Raw genomic sequence first — 12,843 nt, 5'->3', positions numbered from 1 at the left:
TCTGCAGTGCTTCAAAAACAATGAACCGATCGCTTGCACTACTGTTGCACCTAGCCATCACTTGACGTTTAGTAAGTAAGCTTTAACATTTTGTTATTGTTATTATTGTTTTGTGCTAGCTAGAAAGACATTATGATTAGACTAATCTAATCTAAAGCTATCAGCATTTACATTAAGCAAATTAGGTTCAAGCGTGTTTAAGTTTAAGGTGGGCCTACACCGGTTACGATTGTTGCGCTAAAAAAATAAAATGTTTGTAAATCGTACTTTATGGTACAAGAACACATTTATGTTTGTTTACAGAAGTACACACCCAAAGAATTGAACCCGGTTTAAAATAAAAACTCGAATATATGGGTGCTATAGTTATAGTTATTTTATCCGTGTGATATGATTCCGTTTTTTTCCATTATTAGGATTCATTGTATGTACAGTAGGTGACCGCTAACTGGATGTGTTTTAACTGGAGTGCTTTTTAACTGGAGGTTCGCTAACTGGAGTGATTCTCAGTTAACGAACACTTAAACGTCAAAACATGAAACATCCGGAATCTCATGAAGAGAAATTTGTCACAAATGTGCATTTTTCAAACAAATTTAGGGTCTCTTGCCTACGTTAGCTATTAGTTTATGTTATTACACGAATTACTATACTTTATATCAATATAAATGAAAAAAAAGTTTGGTATGTTTATTCCAGTCAACACCGGTCAAAACAATCAATCCATAGAAACGTCACTCCAGTTAGCGAACATTGTTCGTTAACTGGAGCTTGTTTACCTCTCAGTTAGCGGTCACCTACTGTATCTGTAGAAAACATGTACGTTTCAAGTACAAACATATGTAAGAATAGTCATTTGTACGTGATTGGCAAGAATTAAGTTAGTCGTTATGTAGCAATCAATCAAACCGGGATTATTCCATTTTTTCACATTTACAAGTTGAATTGCTACTGTACGTTTGAATTTTATAATTCTTGTAGGAATTTATTGTTTGTACAATACGATTTAAATTGTTATGTTTTATTCAGGAGAAACGATTTTCGATAAATTTGGCCCTTTACGTCAAAAGTTTGCCGACCACTGATCTAAGTACTTCATATTTTGATTCGTTTCGCTATCAATCAGTATTTTAAATTCCAGGTTTTTCCCCGTTTTTTCCCGGATTTTTTTGGGGTTTTCCCGATTCACTATACTTCGTGTGCCGGTTGGTTATCGATACTTCAATTCCAAATCATTATATCATAAAGCGTTTTCAAAAACCGTTATCTAGAGGATGCTGGGTAAAGACGGGCATTACGCGAAAGATGGACACTTAAATACTGATCATAAATAGTGAATTATTCAACAATATAGTATCCAAGCTAGAGATGCGACAACACATTTGAGAACCATTTTTGCCATGATTTCTATCAAATTTGTTTAAACAAATTTTCAATAGTGCGCTCGTTTGTGGATCTAATTTGACTACTATGGATCTTAAGCAATTTAAATATTCAATCTTAATATCTTCGGAAGTTTTAAATGATCAAACTACTGATGAAAAAACGACGAAAAAAGCATTAAAAAACCAAAAATCATGGTGGCTTACCATCATGACACGAACGTGTAAAGACTTTACCAATGACAAATAAATTTTGCATCTTCTATCAATTGTTGATTAACAGATGCCATCACACATCCCGTTAACTGTGTAAAGGATCTAGGAGTCCTCCTAGATACTAAACTCTCCTTCGAAGAACAGATCGACCAAGTAGTCGCTAGTGGCAATCGTCTACTTTGCTTGGTCATAAACATGACGCGCGAGCTTCGTGATCCTATGTTTTTCAAGACACTGTACTGCGCACTTATCAGACCACTGCTGGAATATGCTAGCATTGTTTGGTGGCCAGCATCTACTCGGGCACTTGCGCGGCTAGAGTCCATCCAACGGAAGGCAACGCGCTTCGCCCTTCGTGATTGGCCGCGTCGTCTCGACTACAGAACTAGGTGTTTGCTGCTTGGGATCCCGCCTCTCGCCGAACGTGTTGAGCACACCAGACTGGCATTTATCACGGGAATCTTAAACGGAACCATCGACTGTCCCGAGCTACTTTCAAGGATTCACCTCTATGTTCCTGCCAGAATACTTCGTCGCCGACCAATGCTGGCAGTCGCTAAAACCCGAACAACATTTGGCTCTCGCAACCCCCTTCTTTGTATGTGCCGTCTTTTAAATTCAGCTGACAATATTTACGAGCCTGGAATGACGATAACGGAACTGACTTCGCTTTTAAGTGTTCGGAATGCGTTCAACAATAACAATATATAAATGTTCTGTTCGTTATCTAATGTGTATTGTATTGTATTGTAATTGTGTATCGATTAATAAACTAAACTAAACTAAACTAAACACAATCTTTAAAAAAAGATAACCGGAAGTCATGGACCAACCAGCCACTGGAGAAAGCATAAAATTCTGCGAAGAACGGATTTCCTGTAAAACAGCAGCCATGCATTATCATTATGCTGTTACTCGCACGACGCTGATGATGCACCTCACGAATAGATACAGAAGATATCAGGGGTTTTCTTAATTTTGGGACACTTTCTTGATTGTGTTTTACGGGAAGTGTACTTTACGTGATAAGAAGTGGGTTCTACGGTACCCTTTTTGAACAGGCTTTTATCTATTTACTCCTGCGTAGCAACACACGGACTACGGATCAGACTACAGAAGCGACGCCAGCTCAACCTTCGCGTATCAGTGTGGGAACCCAGTCAACCGGGCGGAATGGAGGTAGAGGCCCCAAACCAAAATGCAAAATTCCAATGTACAGGCGATGTGTGAGTGGGTAACCTTAAAATTACTAAAGGGGACAAAATGATCAGTAATCGCCTTGAGGAGTACGGGGCGTAGTTGGGATCGCCCACTAAATCCACCGTTAAATTCGACACGACCGCAACTTCACGAGAGATGAATAACAAATACGAGTGCACACGACTAGACACACCAAGACCAGAAATGCGCAAGAACCGATATCGGTGAACGCAAGTAGTGCGAATAAGAAGCACATATATAGGGTACCGTATGCAAGAAACGGAAAATGTTGTCCATACACATTAGCTGGCCTGTGGTAAGTTGGGAACAATATACAAAACATCCCGTTAATTGAAAATGCACTTGGTACGACGGTAAACAGTGATCGCAAAAGTTTGTGATAATTTCCCGTACCGAGAATTTTCCCGGAAAAATAAAATTCCCGGCTATTTCCCGGTTTTCCCGGTTGAGTAGCTACCCTGTAAACGCCGTTATATTCAAGATAAAAAATTAAAACAAATCCAAATTTTATGCTTAGAACTAATTAGTTAGTTGGAGTTTTATATAAAGTGTTTTAAAAAATTGAGTTTTCTTATTTCAGTGAAAAAAGTTCAGCATAAAAGTTTTTATGCTACAAACGATGATTTTATTTGTTTTCATTAGAAATAAATGTGTTTACGCAATGAGACAAGTTTCAATCTAAATATGGCGCTTTAATCTACTTCGGTCTTGGCATGGAAAAGTCAAATCATTGTCTATCTATTCAAAGATAGACCCATCATCTTATGGCCTAACAAGACACCCTCCGTGAGTTCAAGTCCTATATGGCTCAAGCACCTAACACAGAAGATTGACTGTTCTGCTATGAGGAAGCCAATTAGGTCACCATCAGCCAAGTCATTTGATGGCTAAAGCAGTCTAGAACGATTGCCATAAATTTGTGGTGCCAAATAAGAAAAAGATAACAGGATACACCAAAACAAAAGTAGTCAAATTGAGTGAAAGGTTGAACAAGATTAGATAAATTAGTGCTCATGTGAAGAGTGAAACTAGGACAGTTTCTGCGCAAGTTCTAGTAAAAAATTCGGACCACTTATTTAACGCTAGAACAAATTATGATTAACCTTTTCATTTTGTATTTGTGATAGAAAGCGTACACACGAAAAGCCACGTTTGTGCAATACATAGGGGTTTTGTTTATTGAAAATAATGCTACTCTACTCGTGTTTGTTACCAGTCTACCTCAACGCTGAGACGCATCGATTTAAAGTATAACGTAATAAGTAAAGTGAGGGGGAGAGTAATGTATAATATGGGCTAACACTAGAAACGCCCCCAAAATTCACGTTGCTTTAAATTTCGATATCGAAAATCATATCACTTTTGAACTGAATGTTCTTCGCATCCGTGCCCTGCTTCTTGCCACCGTTTGACTTTGCGCCTCCTTGCTTGTTGCTGTTTTTCCGCTTGGATGCGGCTTTTCCGCGGCCCCCGCCACCGATGGCTTCCGCTTTCATGGCTGCGGCAATTTCCTTATCGCCAGACTCCGAATCGAACGAAACGCCGCTATCATCCTCGATTGCATCTTTCTCGTCGTGCTGATCGCTGCTGGAACAATGCTCATCGTCGTGATGGTGCTGCGAAATGAGAGATGCAAAAAAATACAATAACAAGTCAGCTAGTCAGTTGACGCAACAGCCGCGTTATCTTAATTGCGTGTGATTGCGGCAGGATGACATGCACGTACCGCATCTTTCTCGTCGTTATCGGTGCTTTCCCCTTCGCTCATTCGTCGTGCATCCGCCCGGCGCTTCACCTCCCTTCGCTTTAGAGCCTTCTTTTTCATCGTGAGAATGCAAGAGTTTGATCTGCAAAGCGGAGCCAAAGTTGGTTACGAATCGCACGTCATCGAACAGCGCGCACCTCGCGCATCACTTACCTGAACAGTTGCTTGCGTATCGAGTTGTTGAATCGCACCGTCTTTCGGCACTCTTCCCCAATCGATCTGGCCATCTCCACCGAAGTGCCCAAATCATCTACAGACGAACATTCGCTGATGCTACGATCGTACGAGCTTCGCTTCAGGATACTTTTGTATTTGCGCGTGAGCGTCGGCATCGTTGACGCCTCTTCGCCGCCGTCCGATTCCTTCGGTGGGCAGCACTCCGATATGCTGCGAGCCTTTCTTGCCTTCGCTTCCGGACTGTCGATTGGTTTGGCCGATGGCTGTATGGTGGCCCCTTCTCCCCCCACTTCCGTGCTGGCCTCGTTTTCGACGATCACCTTCAAATGGTCGCAGAATGAATCGGACAGTGAGCGTTCCTTCTTCTTCTTGCGAGAGTTTCGCTTCGCCTTCTGCAGCGTTCTGGCCTTCTCCGCCTCAGAACCGTCCTTTTCATCGCACTCCTCGGCGGACGTGGCTGAGAATGCTTCCGGGTGCGATGATGTTTCCCGCTCCTTTTCCGAATCCCTTCCTTCGCTCACTGCCTGCAGCACCGGTTCCCCGTGTTCCTCGCGCTTGGTAATCTCGATGCTCATCAGCGCATCGGCCTTCACCTTCGCCGAGGCTTTCGTTGCCTGCCGCACCACCGCTATGCACAGGCTGTCGTCCTCGATTTCCTTCCCGAATTTATTGATCTTGTCCGCAATGTCTTCCATGATCGAGTACTCCACGGTTTCGTGCTCGTCCGGGCCAGCCTGGTAGGAGGACACGCTGGCCGTGTTGAGCGTGATCTGAATAATCAGATTGTTATCCCACTCCTCGTGCTGCACGTCCGTCACTAGCGCGTTCGGGAAGCGCACGAAGAACACGTAGAAGCAGGGGAAATATCCGTTGCCCACGTTGGAAAAGCGACAGTGCACCGAATCCGTCCGGTTGTCGAGCTGGATCGTGCTCGGATCCACGTTTCGCACGTTGAGCGTGAATGCGAGCAGGTTTTCCATTTTGTTGACGGAAAATTTGGGGAAAATCGTTTTCTTCGGTACTTCCGGCGCGGACGGTGCGGATGCCGCTCGGGCCAGCTGTTGGTCGCCGACGGCCGGTGGAATGATGGTGCCGATCTCTTCGATCAGTTTGCCCGCTTCTTTGGCGGGCGATGCCGACACGTTCGCACTGTTAATGTCCTGCAGAGTGATGTTTCGCTTGCGCAGCACCGGCAGCGTTACGGTAAGCGACCGCGCCTCCACGTTGAATGTGGCCTTGCCTTCGCTTTCCTTCACCTCGTAGGGCAGCTTAAGCTCCAACTTGTACCTGGCCGGCTTTTCGCTCACCAGATGCAACGTTGTCTTGGTGACGTCCAGCGCACACTCGGCGGTCGACTTGAGCAGTGGCAGCGTGATGACTACCTTCAGCTCCCGCGGAATTGTTACATCGATTTTTGCATCCAGCTCGTTGGTCATTTCGCCGTACTCCACGTCGCGGCACTGGACGATTTTGTACTCCGGTGTAGTGTAGAACGGGTTTCCGGGCGACGCAACCGCCGCCGCCACCGCCGCCGTTCGGTTAATGTTTTCTTTGTTTTTAGTTTTCGTCGTTCGCTCGCTGCCCGTTTTACCGGGCGCAGGCACGTTCGGCAGCGGTGGCAGCAATTTGTCGAACAACTCATCCTTCGGCAGACTGTCACAGTGGGGCAGCTTTTCCCGCACCACCGACGAGCTGGGCGTGCCCTTGTACTGTAGCTTCGGGAAGCGAAGGTTCGCCCGGTCCAGCCGCACCTTGAACGACTGCTCGACCGCATCGAGCGACGTATCGTTCAGCAGCTTGCGGAAGCCCTCATTCTTCGACGCCAAGTGCAGCGCGTCCGGGTGAAACATCACGTCGTACACGGTGCACTCGACGCGCTTGTTGTCGTAGTCCTTCCGCGGCTGCGTCTGGGCGTACGGGACGCTCCATTTCAGCCCCTTCGTGCCGTCCTCATTCAGTCCGGTGGTGCTGGTCGGTTTCTGCACCAGCTCGGACTGGCACACATTGATAAATCCCTTGCCCTTGCCGTCGACGATTGTTTTGATTACGTAACCCGGCGAAGGCTTGAGGAACTTTACGTCGTATCCCCGCTGCGCCTCCAGCATGGACAGCTCGTCCTCGTACTGTTTCCGGTTGTCCCGCAGCTCGGTGCAGTACTCCATGAACAGGTTCCGGAACTCCTCGTTGTCCAAACAGCGGGTGATGTTGCGGAACTCGTCCCGCGAGATGTTAAAATCTTTCGTCGACATTTTTTGTTGTGATGGCGGAGATGCGCTTAGCACAGCATAAACGATGGCCGGTTGCGATAACGAATTAAAAATAACTATTACGCAGTATACTTTGTTTATAACGAGATAAATTTGCAGGTGTTTCGTTGCCAAGATCCCGGCAAGTTTTTTTTCTGTTCTTCTCTACGAGTGACATATATTTTTTGTTGGAACAATGTGCTCGACGCACTCACTCCGCTGGACATGTTGGCTGACGTTAAGAAAATGTTTTGAATTTCAGCAATTCAGCGAAAAATATCCTCAGAATTAGTGATGGGAAAAATGAAGTTTTCGTCGGAATCGATTCCGGCTAGCTCCGAAGTTTCCTGGAATCGATTCCGGATAGTTGGTCCGGAATCTATTTCGGAATCGACAGCGAAATTGGAATTGGTTTCAGAATCAGCTTGGGAACTAGCTCTGGAATCTGTTCCGGAAAAGAAATTTGCTCCGAAATCAGAATCGGCCTAGAAATCGGAGTCGTTTTCGGCATCTCCATAACAATAGGCTTCATATGATGTTACGTATTGATAGCCGCAAAGAATTCACAAAAAATGTATTCGATCTATTCTCATGGATATTCCCGATCTGATTTCACTTCTTATGCTTCTTTTTTTTATTCAAGAACTGATTCTCATACCGGAGCATATTTCATTTTTCGAGACAGTCCTGATTCCGTTACCGGAGCAAATTGCGATACCCAGATCGATCCCGCAGCCAATTTTGGAATCAGATCCGAAGTTAACTCCGGAAATCGGCTCCCGAGTCAACTCCGGAATCGGCTCCGGATTTGGAATTGATTCCAGCATCTAAATCGGCTCCGGAATTGACTTCGAACACGAAATTGGAATCTGGTAGGTTCGATTCCGAGCTCCCACAACTAATCAGAATCAATTACGATGCATTCATGATGCCAATAATTTTATAATAAGGCACTGGTCTAATCTTGTTGCGCGCAACATTGTTGCTGGCAAAATGTATGGATTTTGACAGCTAGCGCAACTTTGTTGCATGCCAAATTCAATCCAATTTGATTTTTGTCTGGCAACATTTTCTATTTACCTTGGTCATGGTAATCGGGTGTATCAAATGACACAGCAGCAGTGTGCGTTTTGTTGACATCCACTAAATTTGGATTTTAAGCATTTATAATAAATTTTTTGATGTATATTTTGTTTTTTCAACACTTTATTCAACAAGTGAATGATAAAAAATAAACTCTGAGCTGTTAATAGGCAATTTTTTGACGCTAAACAATGTCAAAGCGAAATGTTGCCAGCAACATTCATAGACCACCTCAGCGATATGTTGCCGAGCAACAATGTTGCGCGCAACAACATTAGACCGCTGCCTAATATAATTATATAATGATATTATAATTATAATTTTATAATTAAAAAAAAAATGTTTTCATGCGGCAGACCCAGTGTGCCATAACAACGCGTCCGTCACAACAATAGCGCACAAGGTGAATAGAGATCAGCTGTGCGTCGTTCAAATGTCAAAACACGCTACATGCGGTTACCTGCCATCATACCGTAGTTGCAATGTTTTGATTCGTGTTGCGCACGTTTTCGCGAGGTATCGAAAGCAAAAAACACATAAAATGTCTCGTATAATAGTCAAAAACATACCAAACGGGGTAAGCAAATGATTATCACCATCCCAAAATTTAGTTAACATCTTCCATTGGGCGTTTTCGATGTTCTTCGTTGCAGTACGATGAGGCGAAAGTTCGAAGCCACTTCAGCACGTGCGGCATCATCACGGATGTGCAGCTAAAGTACACGTCCGAGGGAAAGTTCCGCAACTTTGGATTCATCGGCTTCGAATCCGAGGAACAGGCGGCCAAGGCAATCGCACACTTTAACAATAGCTACATTCGCACGTCGAAAATAACGGTCGCCGCGTGTGTGGCGCTATCGGAGTCGAAAAACCTCAAAGTCTGGAGCAAACATGCACAAAAGCCGGCTACCACCGAAACGGTGGAACCGGCGAAGGATGAAAGCAAAGCGAAAGGCAAAGAAAAGCCGAAAGCCCAAACGGCAAAGGACGTGCTCGGCCAGTACGAGAAGGATCCAAAGTTTCAGGAGTTTCTGAGCGCACACAAACGGGCCGGCAAGTCGGTGTGGGACAACCTGCTGGAACAGTCAACCGAAGCGGAGGAAAAGCTGGTGAGTGGCGATTCGGCCGTTGACGTTGAACCACCCGCTGAGGCAAAAGAAAAGGAGGTGGATGAAAAGAAAGCGGCAAAAAAACCAATGGTTTCACTGTTCGTTGCCAAGGTGCACAACATACCGTCGTCGACGAAGCGGCAAGATTTGATACGCTTCTTCAAAACGGTCAAACCGTACTCGGTTCGTATTCCACCGAAGCAGAGCGGATTCGCCTACGTGGGTTTTAAAACCGAATCCGAGCTGAGCAAGGCGCTGCTAATGAACAAAAGCTTCCTGGGCGGAAAGCAGGTGAAAATATTCGATTTTACCGCGCGCAGTGCTGCCCATGCTGCGCAGGAAAAACCCGAAGCGAAGCAGGGCAAGCAGGCGAAATGGGAACGGCAGAAGGCGAACGCGTCCAGTGAAGCGATCTGCGAGTCCGGTAAGCTGTTCTTCCGCAATTTGGCCTACTCGGTGCAGGAAAGTGACATTCGCACGTTGTTCGAGCAGTACGGTCCGGTGGCGGAAGTGGACGTACCGATCGATTCCAACACACGCAAGCTGAAGGTAAGGATTGTGTGGATGAGCTGTCTCTTGTGTTCCATTCTTAGCCGAATTAAACGGTTGTGTTTGCCTTACAACAGGGTTTCGGTACGGTAACGTTCATGATTCCGGAGCACGCTGTCACCGCGTACAACGAGCTGAACGGAACCTTTCTGCAGGGCCGTATGTTCCATATCCTGCCGGCGAAGGTACCATCCGACGAAGCGGCCGATGACGACACTACCGACTACAGAAAGAAGAAGGAGCAAACGCAGAAGAAAACGGCCCAATCAAGCCACAACTGGAACACCCTGTTCATGGGCGAAAACGCCGTCGCGGAAGCGGTTGCGAAAAAGTATGGCACCACGAAGGAACAGATTCTCATCTCGTCCGAGGGTGACACGAGTGCGGCCGTTAGGTTGGCACTTGGCGAGACGGAACTGGTGCTAGAGATGGAATCGTTCCTAAAGGAGAACGGCATTTCGCTGGACGCATTCAGCTCGACCGACGCAAAACGATCGAGCACGGTGATATTGGCGAAAAATCTTGCCCCCGGTTGTACTGCAGCCGCGCTGCGCAAGCTGTTTGCTCCGTTCGGGTTGCTGGGACGTGTCGTGCTTCCACCCAGTGCCGTAACAGGTATGCTTAGATCGTGAGAGCAAAGGGGTATTCATAGAGCACGCTAAGGCATGTGTCATTTTATCGGATAAAATTTCATTATTTTATTTATTAGAGTGTATCTACAAAGATTGCAAATATTCTCTATTCATATGAAAATTTCCTCTTTTTGTGGCAATTTGTTACGAAACAATATGCATTTCGAGAAAAATGCACATATTTTTATTACTTTTCTACATTTAATTGTATTATATGATCAATCATTATTATTGCAGCCGTAATTGAATTCCTCGATCCTAGTGAAGCGCGTAAAGCGTTCAAAAAGTTAGCCTACAGCATGTTCGAATCGCTGCCATTGTACCTGGAATGGGCTCCGGTCGGAACGTTCACGTCAGGCCCATCGGATCCACTCAGCACTGAAGAGCCAAGCAAATCGAGCACAGCGCCCGAAAATGCTAGCAACGCCACGGAAGAAGCAACGGTCGATGATACAGAACCGGAGGAGGGTACGACACTGTTCATTAAGAACCTTAGCTTCACCACGAACGAAGACGCAATCCGGGAGCGATTCCGGTGTGTCGGTGCGATCCACATGGTGCAGGTCGTACGCAGCATGGATCTGTCCGGCAATGGGCGCAACGAAAGCCGTGGGTACGGTTTCATTCAATTCAAGCGTCGGCAGGCGGCAGATTACGCGCTAAAGAACCTACAGTCGGTGCAAATCGACGGGCGAACGGTGGAGCTTGCGCGCAGCGATCGTACCCTTCGGACGGCACAGGAAGGAGCCGAGCGTAGAAAAGGAGCGAAAGGGGCGCAGAAGCAAACTGGCTGCAAGATCCTTGTGCGAAACATTCCCTTCCAGGCTAGTGCCAAGGAGGTGCGAGATCTTTTCAAGTAAGTAACCCTATCTTTTTTCACAGTTTGGTTAACATTGACGCCTTTGGTGATGAGGGGGCATTTGAGGCTACAACGTTACCGCCGCATGTTTATTGATTTTCTATTTTCTTCCGACCCTTACAGACCCTTCGGGGATATTAAATCACTTCGGCTGCCGAAGAAAATGGCCGCCAGTGCTGACGATACTCATCGCGGCTTTTGCTTCGTCGAGTACGACGAAGAATCGGACGCAAAGCGCGCGTTCGATACGCTGGGCCGCAGTACGCATCTGTACGGTCGCCGGCTCGTGCTGGAATGGGCCGCCGCTGACAACGACGTGGAGGAACTGCGAAAACGGACGGCAGAACAGTTTAACAGCCGGGACGGTGGATCCGGTGGCAAGCGAGCGGCCACTGGTAAGGGTACACTGGCAACGGAGGAGTTTATCAGCGCGTCGCAGAGGAAATCCGGCAAGAATGGTGATGACGATGACGACGACGGCGACGATTATTATGGGGAAGGCGCAGTATTGTGAACCAATTAACCGATTAACTAGATGGTTGGGCTTTTTAATCGGGAAATACCGTTTGCAATCGATGGTAGCAACAGTGCTGTGTAAATTTAAGAAAGTTGTTCTTGTTGTGAACCACAAAAATAAATAAATTAAAATAATGTTCTGATAAAGGTCCACTTACAGATCGAAAGAGCGAAAACGTGATAGTTCTTGTTTATTTTGAGTTATAATTATTATTAAAATGTATCGTTTTACACGCCGAAAGAAAGAGTGCTACATATTCTAACCTTTGACATAAAAATTCATCTCAATTTCTAATGTAAAATTCATTTACTAGCGAGGAATGATGAAAAACATGTCTTTAATGTTACAATTTGTTGTTTAAATTGCATCGAAATTCCTTTGATATATAGAAAACAATAAACAACACTCTAAAAGGGTCTAAACATAAAAAGCCGTTAAAATTTGAGCCATTTTTGAATTGGTCTTGTTGCCGAATAAATAATTTATACGCAAACCCTGCACCTTGTGGTTCCGTCGCCGGCTCACCCTCTTATATCGCGCAAGGGCGATCGCGCATAGATTGGCTGCGTACTTTTCTGAAAATGGGGCCCTTCACGATTCTAGTTAGTTTTTTGTATGGAGTTTGACAGTTGGAGGCTGAAATCATGTAAACACTCCATACAAAACCACACAAAAAACTAGCCTGCAATTTTCAGTCTAGATTATTCTAGCCTCAAAGCTAGAATTAGATTCTAGTACCTGCTCGAAAACACGGGTTTGTTTACATTTATCCCAAGGTGCATTAAAGAGATCTTGTGACGGAATCCAGAATCAATGTGTATGTAGTATAGGTGGTATCATAGCATGTTTTATAACCAAATTTGAACATCACTTTTTGACAGGAGGGTTGAAAACTTTGGTTCAAACAAGCTTTTTGGAGGCTTGACGAATACTCAAAACACTCTTAAAATCTTCATTCAGAAACAGAAGCGATACAAATCAGCTTTCTTAATTCATACATCTTGGGATAAGCCCACCTGTATATTATACCCACTTAGATAGCTGCTCGAAAACTGCTATACAATGCAAACAGCTGACAGGCTGAAAT

At 45.3% G+C, this 12,843-nt stretch overlaps 2 protein-coding genes across 2 annotated transcripts; one reads left to right on the top strand and one right to left on the bottom strand.

Moving 5' to 3' along the window:
- Window positions 1–3,970: 3,970 nt before the first annotated feature.
- Window positions 3,971–7,225, bottom strand: LOC1274963 (protein kintoun). The gene is made up of 3 exons (XM_061644624.1): window positions 4,738–7,225; window positions 4,546–4,666; window positions 3,971–4,435 (listed from the first exon to the last, which is right to left on the bottom strand). Exons 1-3 carry the CDS (start codon window positions 7,008–7,010, stop codon window positions 4,151–4,153), a joined length of 2,679 nt encoding a protein of 892 aa, XP_061500608.1. The 5' UTR covers window positions 7,011–7,225; the 3' UTR covers window positions 3,971–4,150.
- A 1,298-nt stretch (window positions 7,226–8,523) lies between these two features.
- Window positions 8,524–11,931, top strand: LOC1274962 (probable RNA-binding protein 19). The gene is made up of 5 exons (XM_314164.5): window positions 8,524–8,667; window positions 8,744–9,748; window positions 9,826–10,363; window positions 10,618–11,236; window positions 11,363–11,931. The coding sequence occupies exons 1-5, from the start codon at window positions 8,524–8,526 to the stop codon at window positions 11,751–11,753; spliced, it is 2,697 nt and encodes an 898-aa protein (XP_314164.5). The 3' UTR covers window positions 11,754–11,931.
- The last annotated feature ends 912 nt before the right edge of the window (window positions 11,932–12,843 follow it).

This window comes from Anopheles gambiae, chromosome 2 (genome assembly GCF_943734735.2).
Source record: "Anopheles gambiae chromosome 2, idAnoGambNW_F1_1, whole genome shotgun sequence".
Taxonomy (NCBI): Eukaryota; Metazoa; Arthropoda; class Insecta; order Diptera; family Culicidae; genus Anopheles; species Anopheles gambiae.
Note: the sequence above shows the minus strand (reverse complement) of the source record. Positions and strands in the feature narration are given on the sequence as shown.

Coding starts and splice junctions, on each gene's coding strand:
- LOC1274963 (XM_061644624.1), bottom strand. CDS start 7,010: ATGTCGACGAAAGATTTTAACATCTCGCGGGACGAGTTCCGCAACATC. Junction 4,667..4,737: donor ATACGCAAGCAACTGTTCAG/GTAAGTGATGCG, acceptor TCCGCTTTGCAG/ATCAAACTCTTGCATTCTCA. Junction 4,436..4,545: donor ATAACGACGAGAAAGATGCG/GTACGTGCATGT, acceptor CTCATTTCGCAG/CACCATCACGACGATGAGCA.
- LOC1274962 (XM_314164.5), top strand. CDS start 8,524: ATGTCAAAACACGCTACATGCGGTTACCTGCCATCATACCGTAGTTGC. Junction 9,749..9,825: donor CCAACACACGCAAGCTGAAG/GTAAGGATTGTG, acceptor GCCTTACAACAG/GGTTTCGGTACGGTAACGTT. Junction 11,237..11,362: donor GAGGTGCGAGATCTTTTCAA/GTAAGTAACCCT, acceptor CGACCCTTACAG/ACCCTTCGGGGATATTAAAT.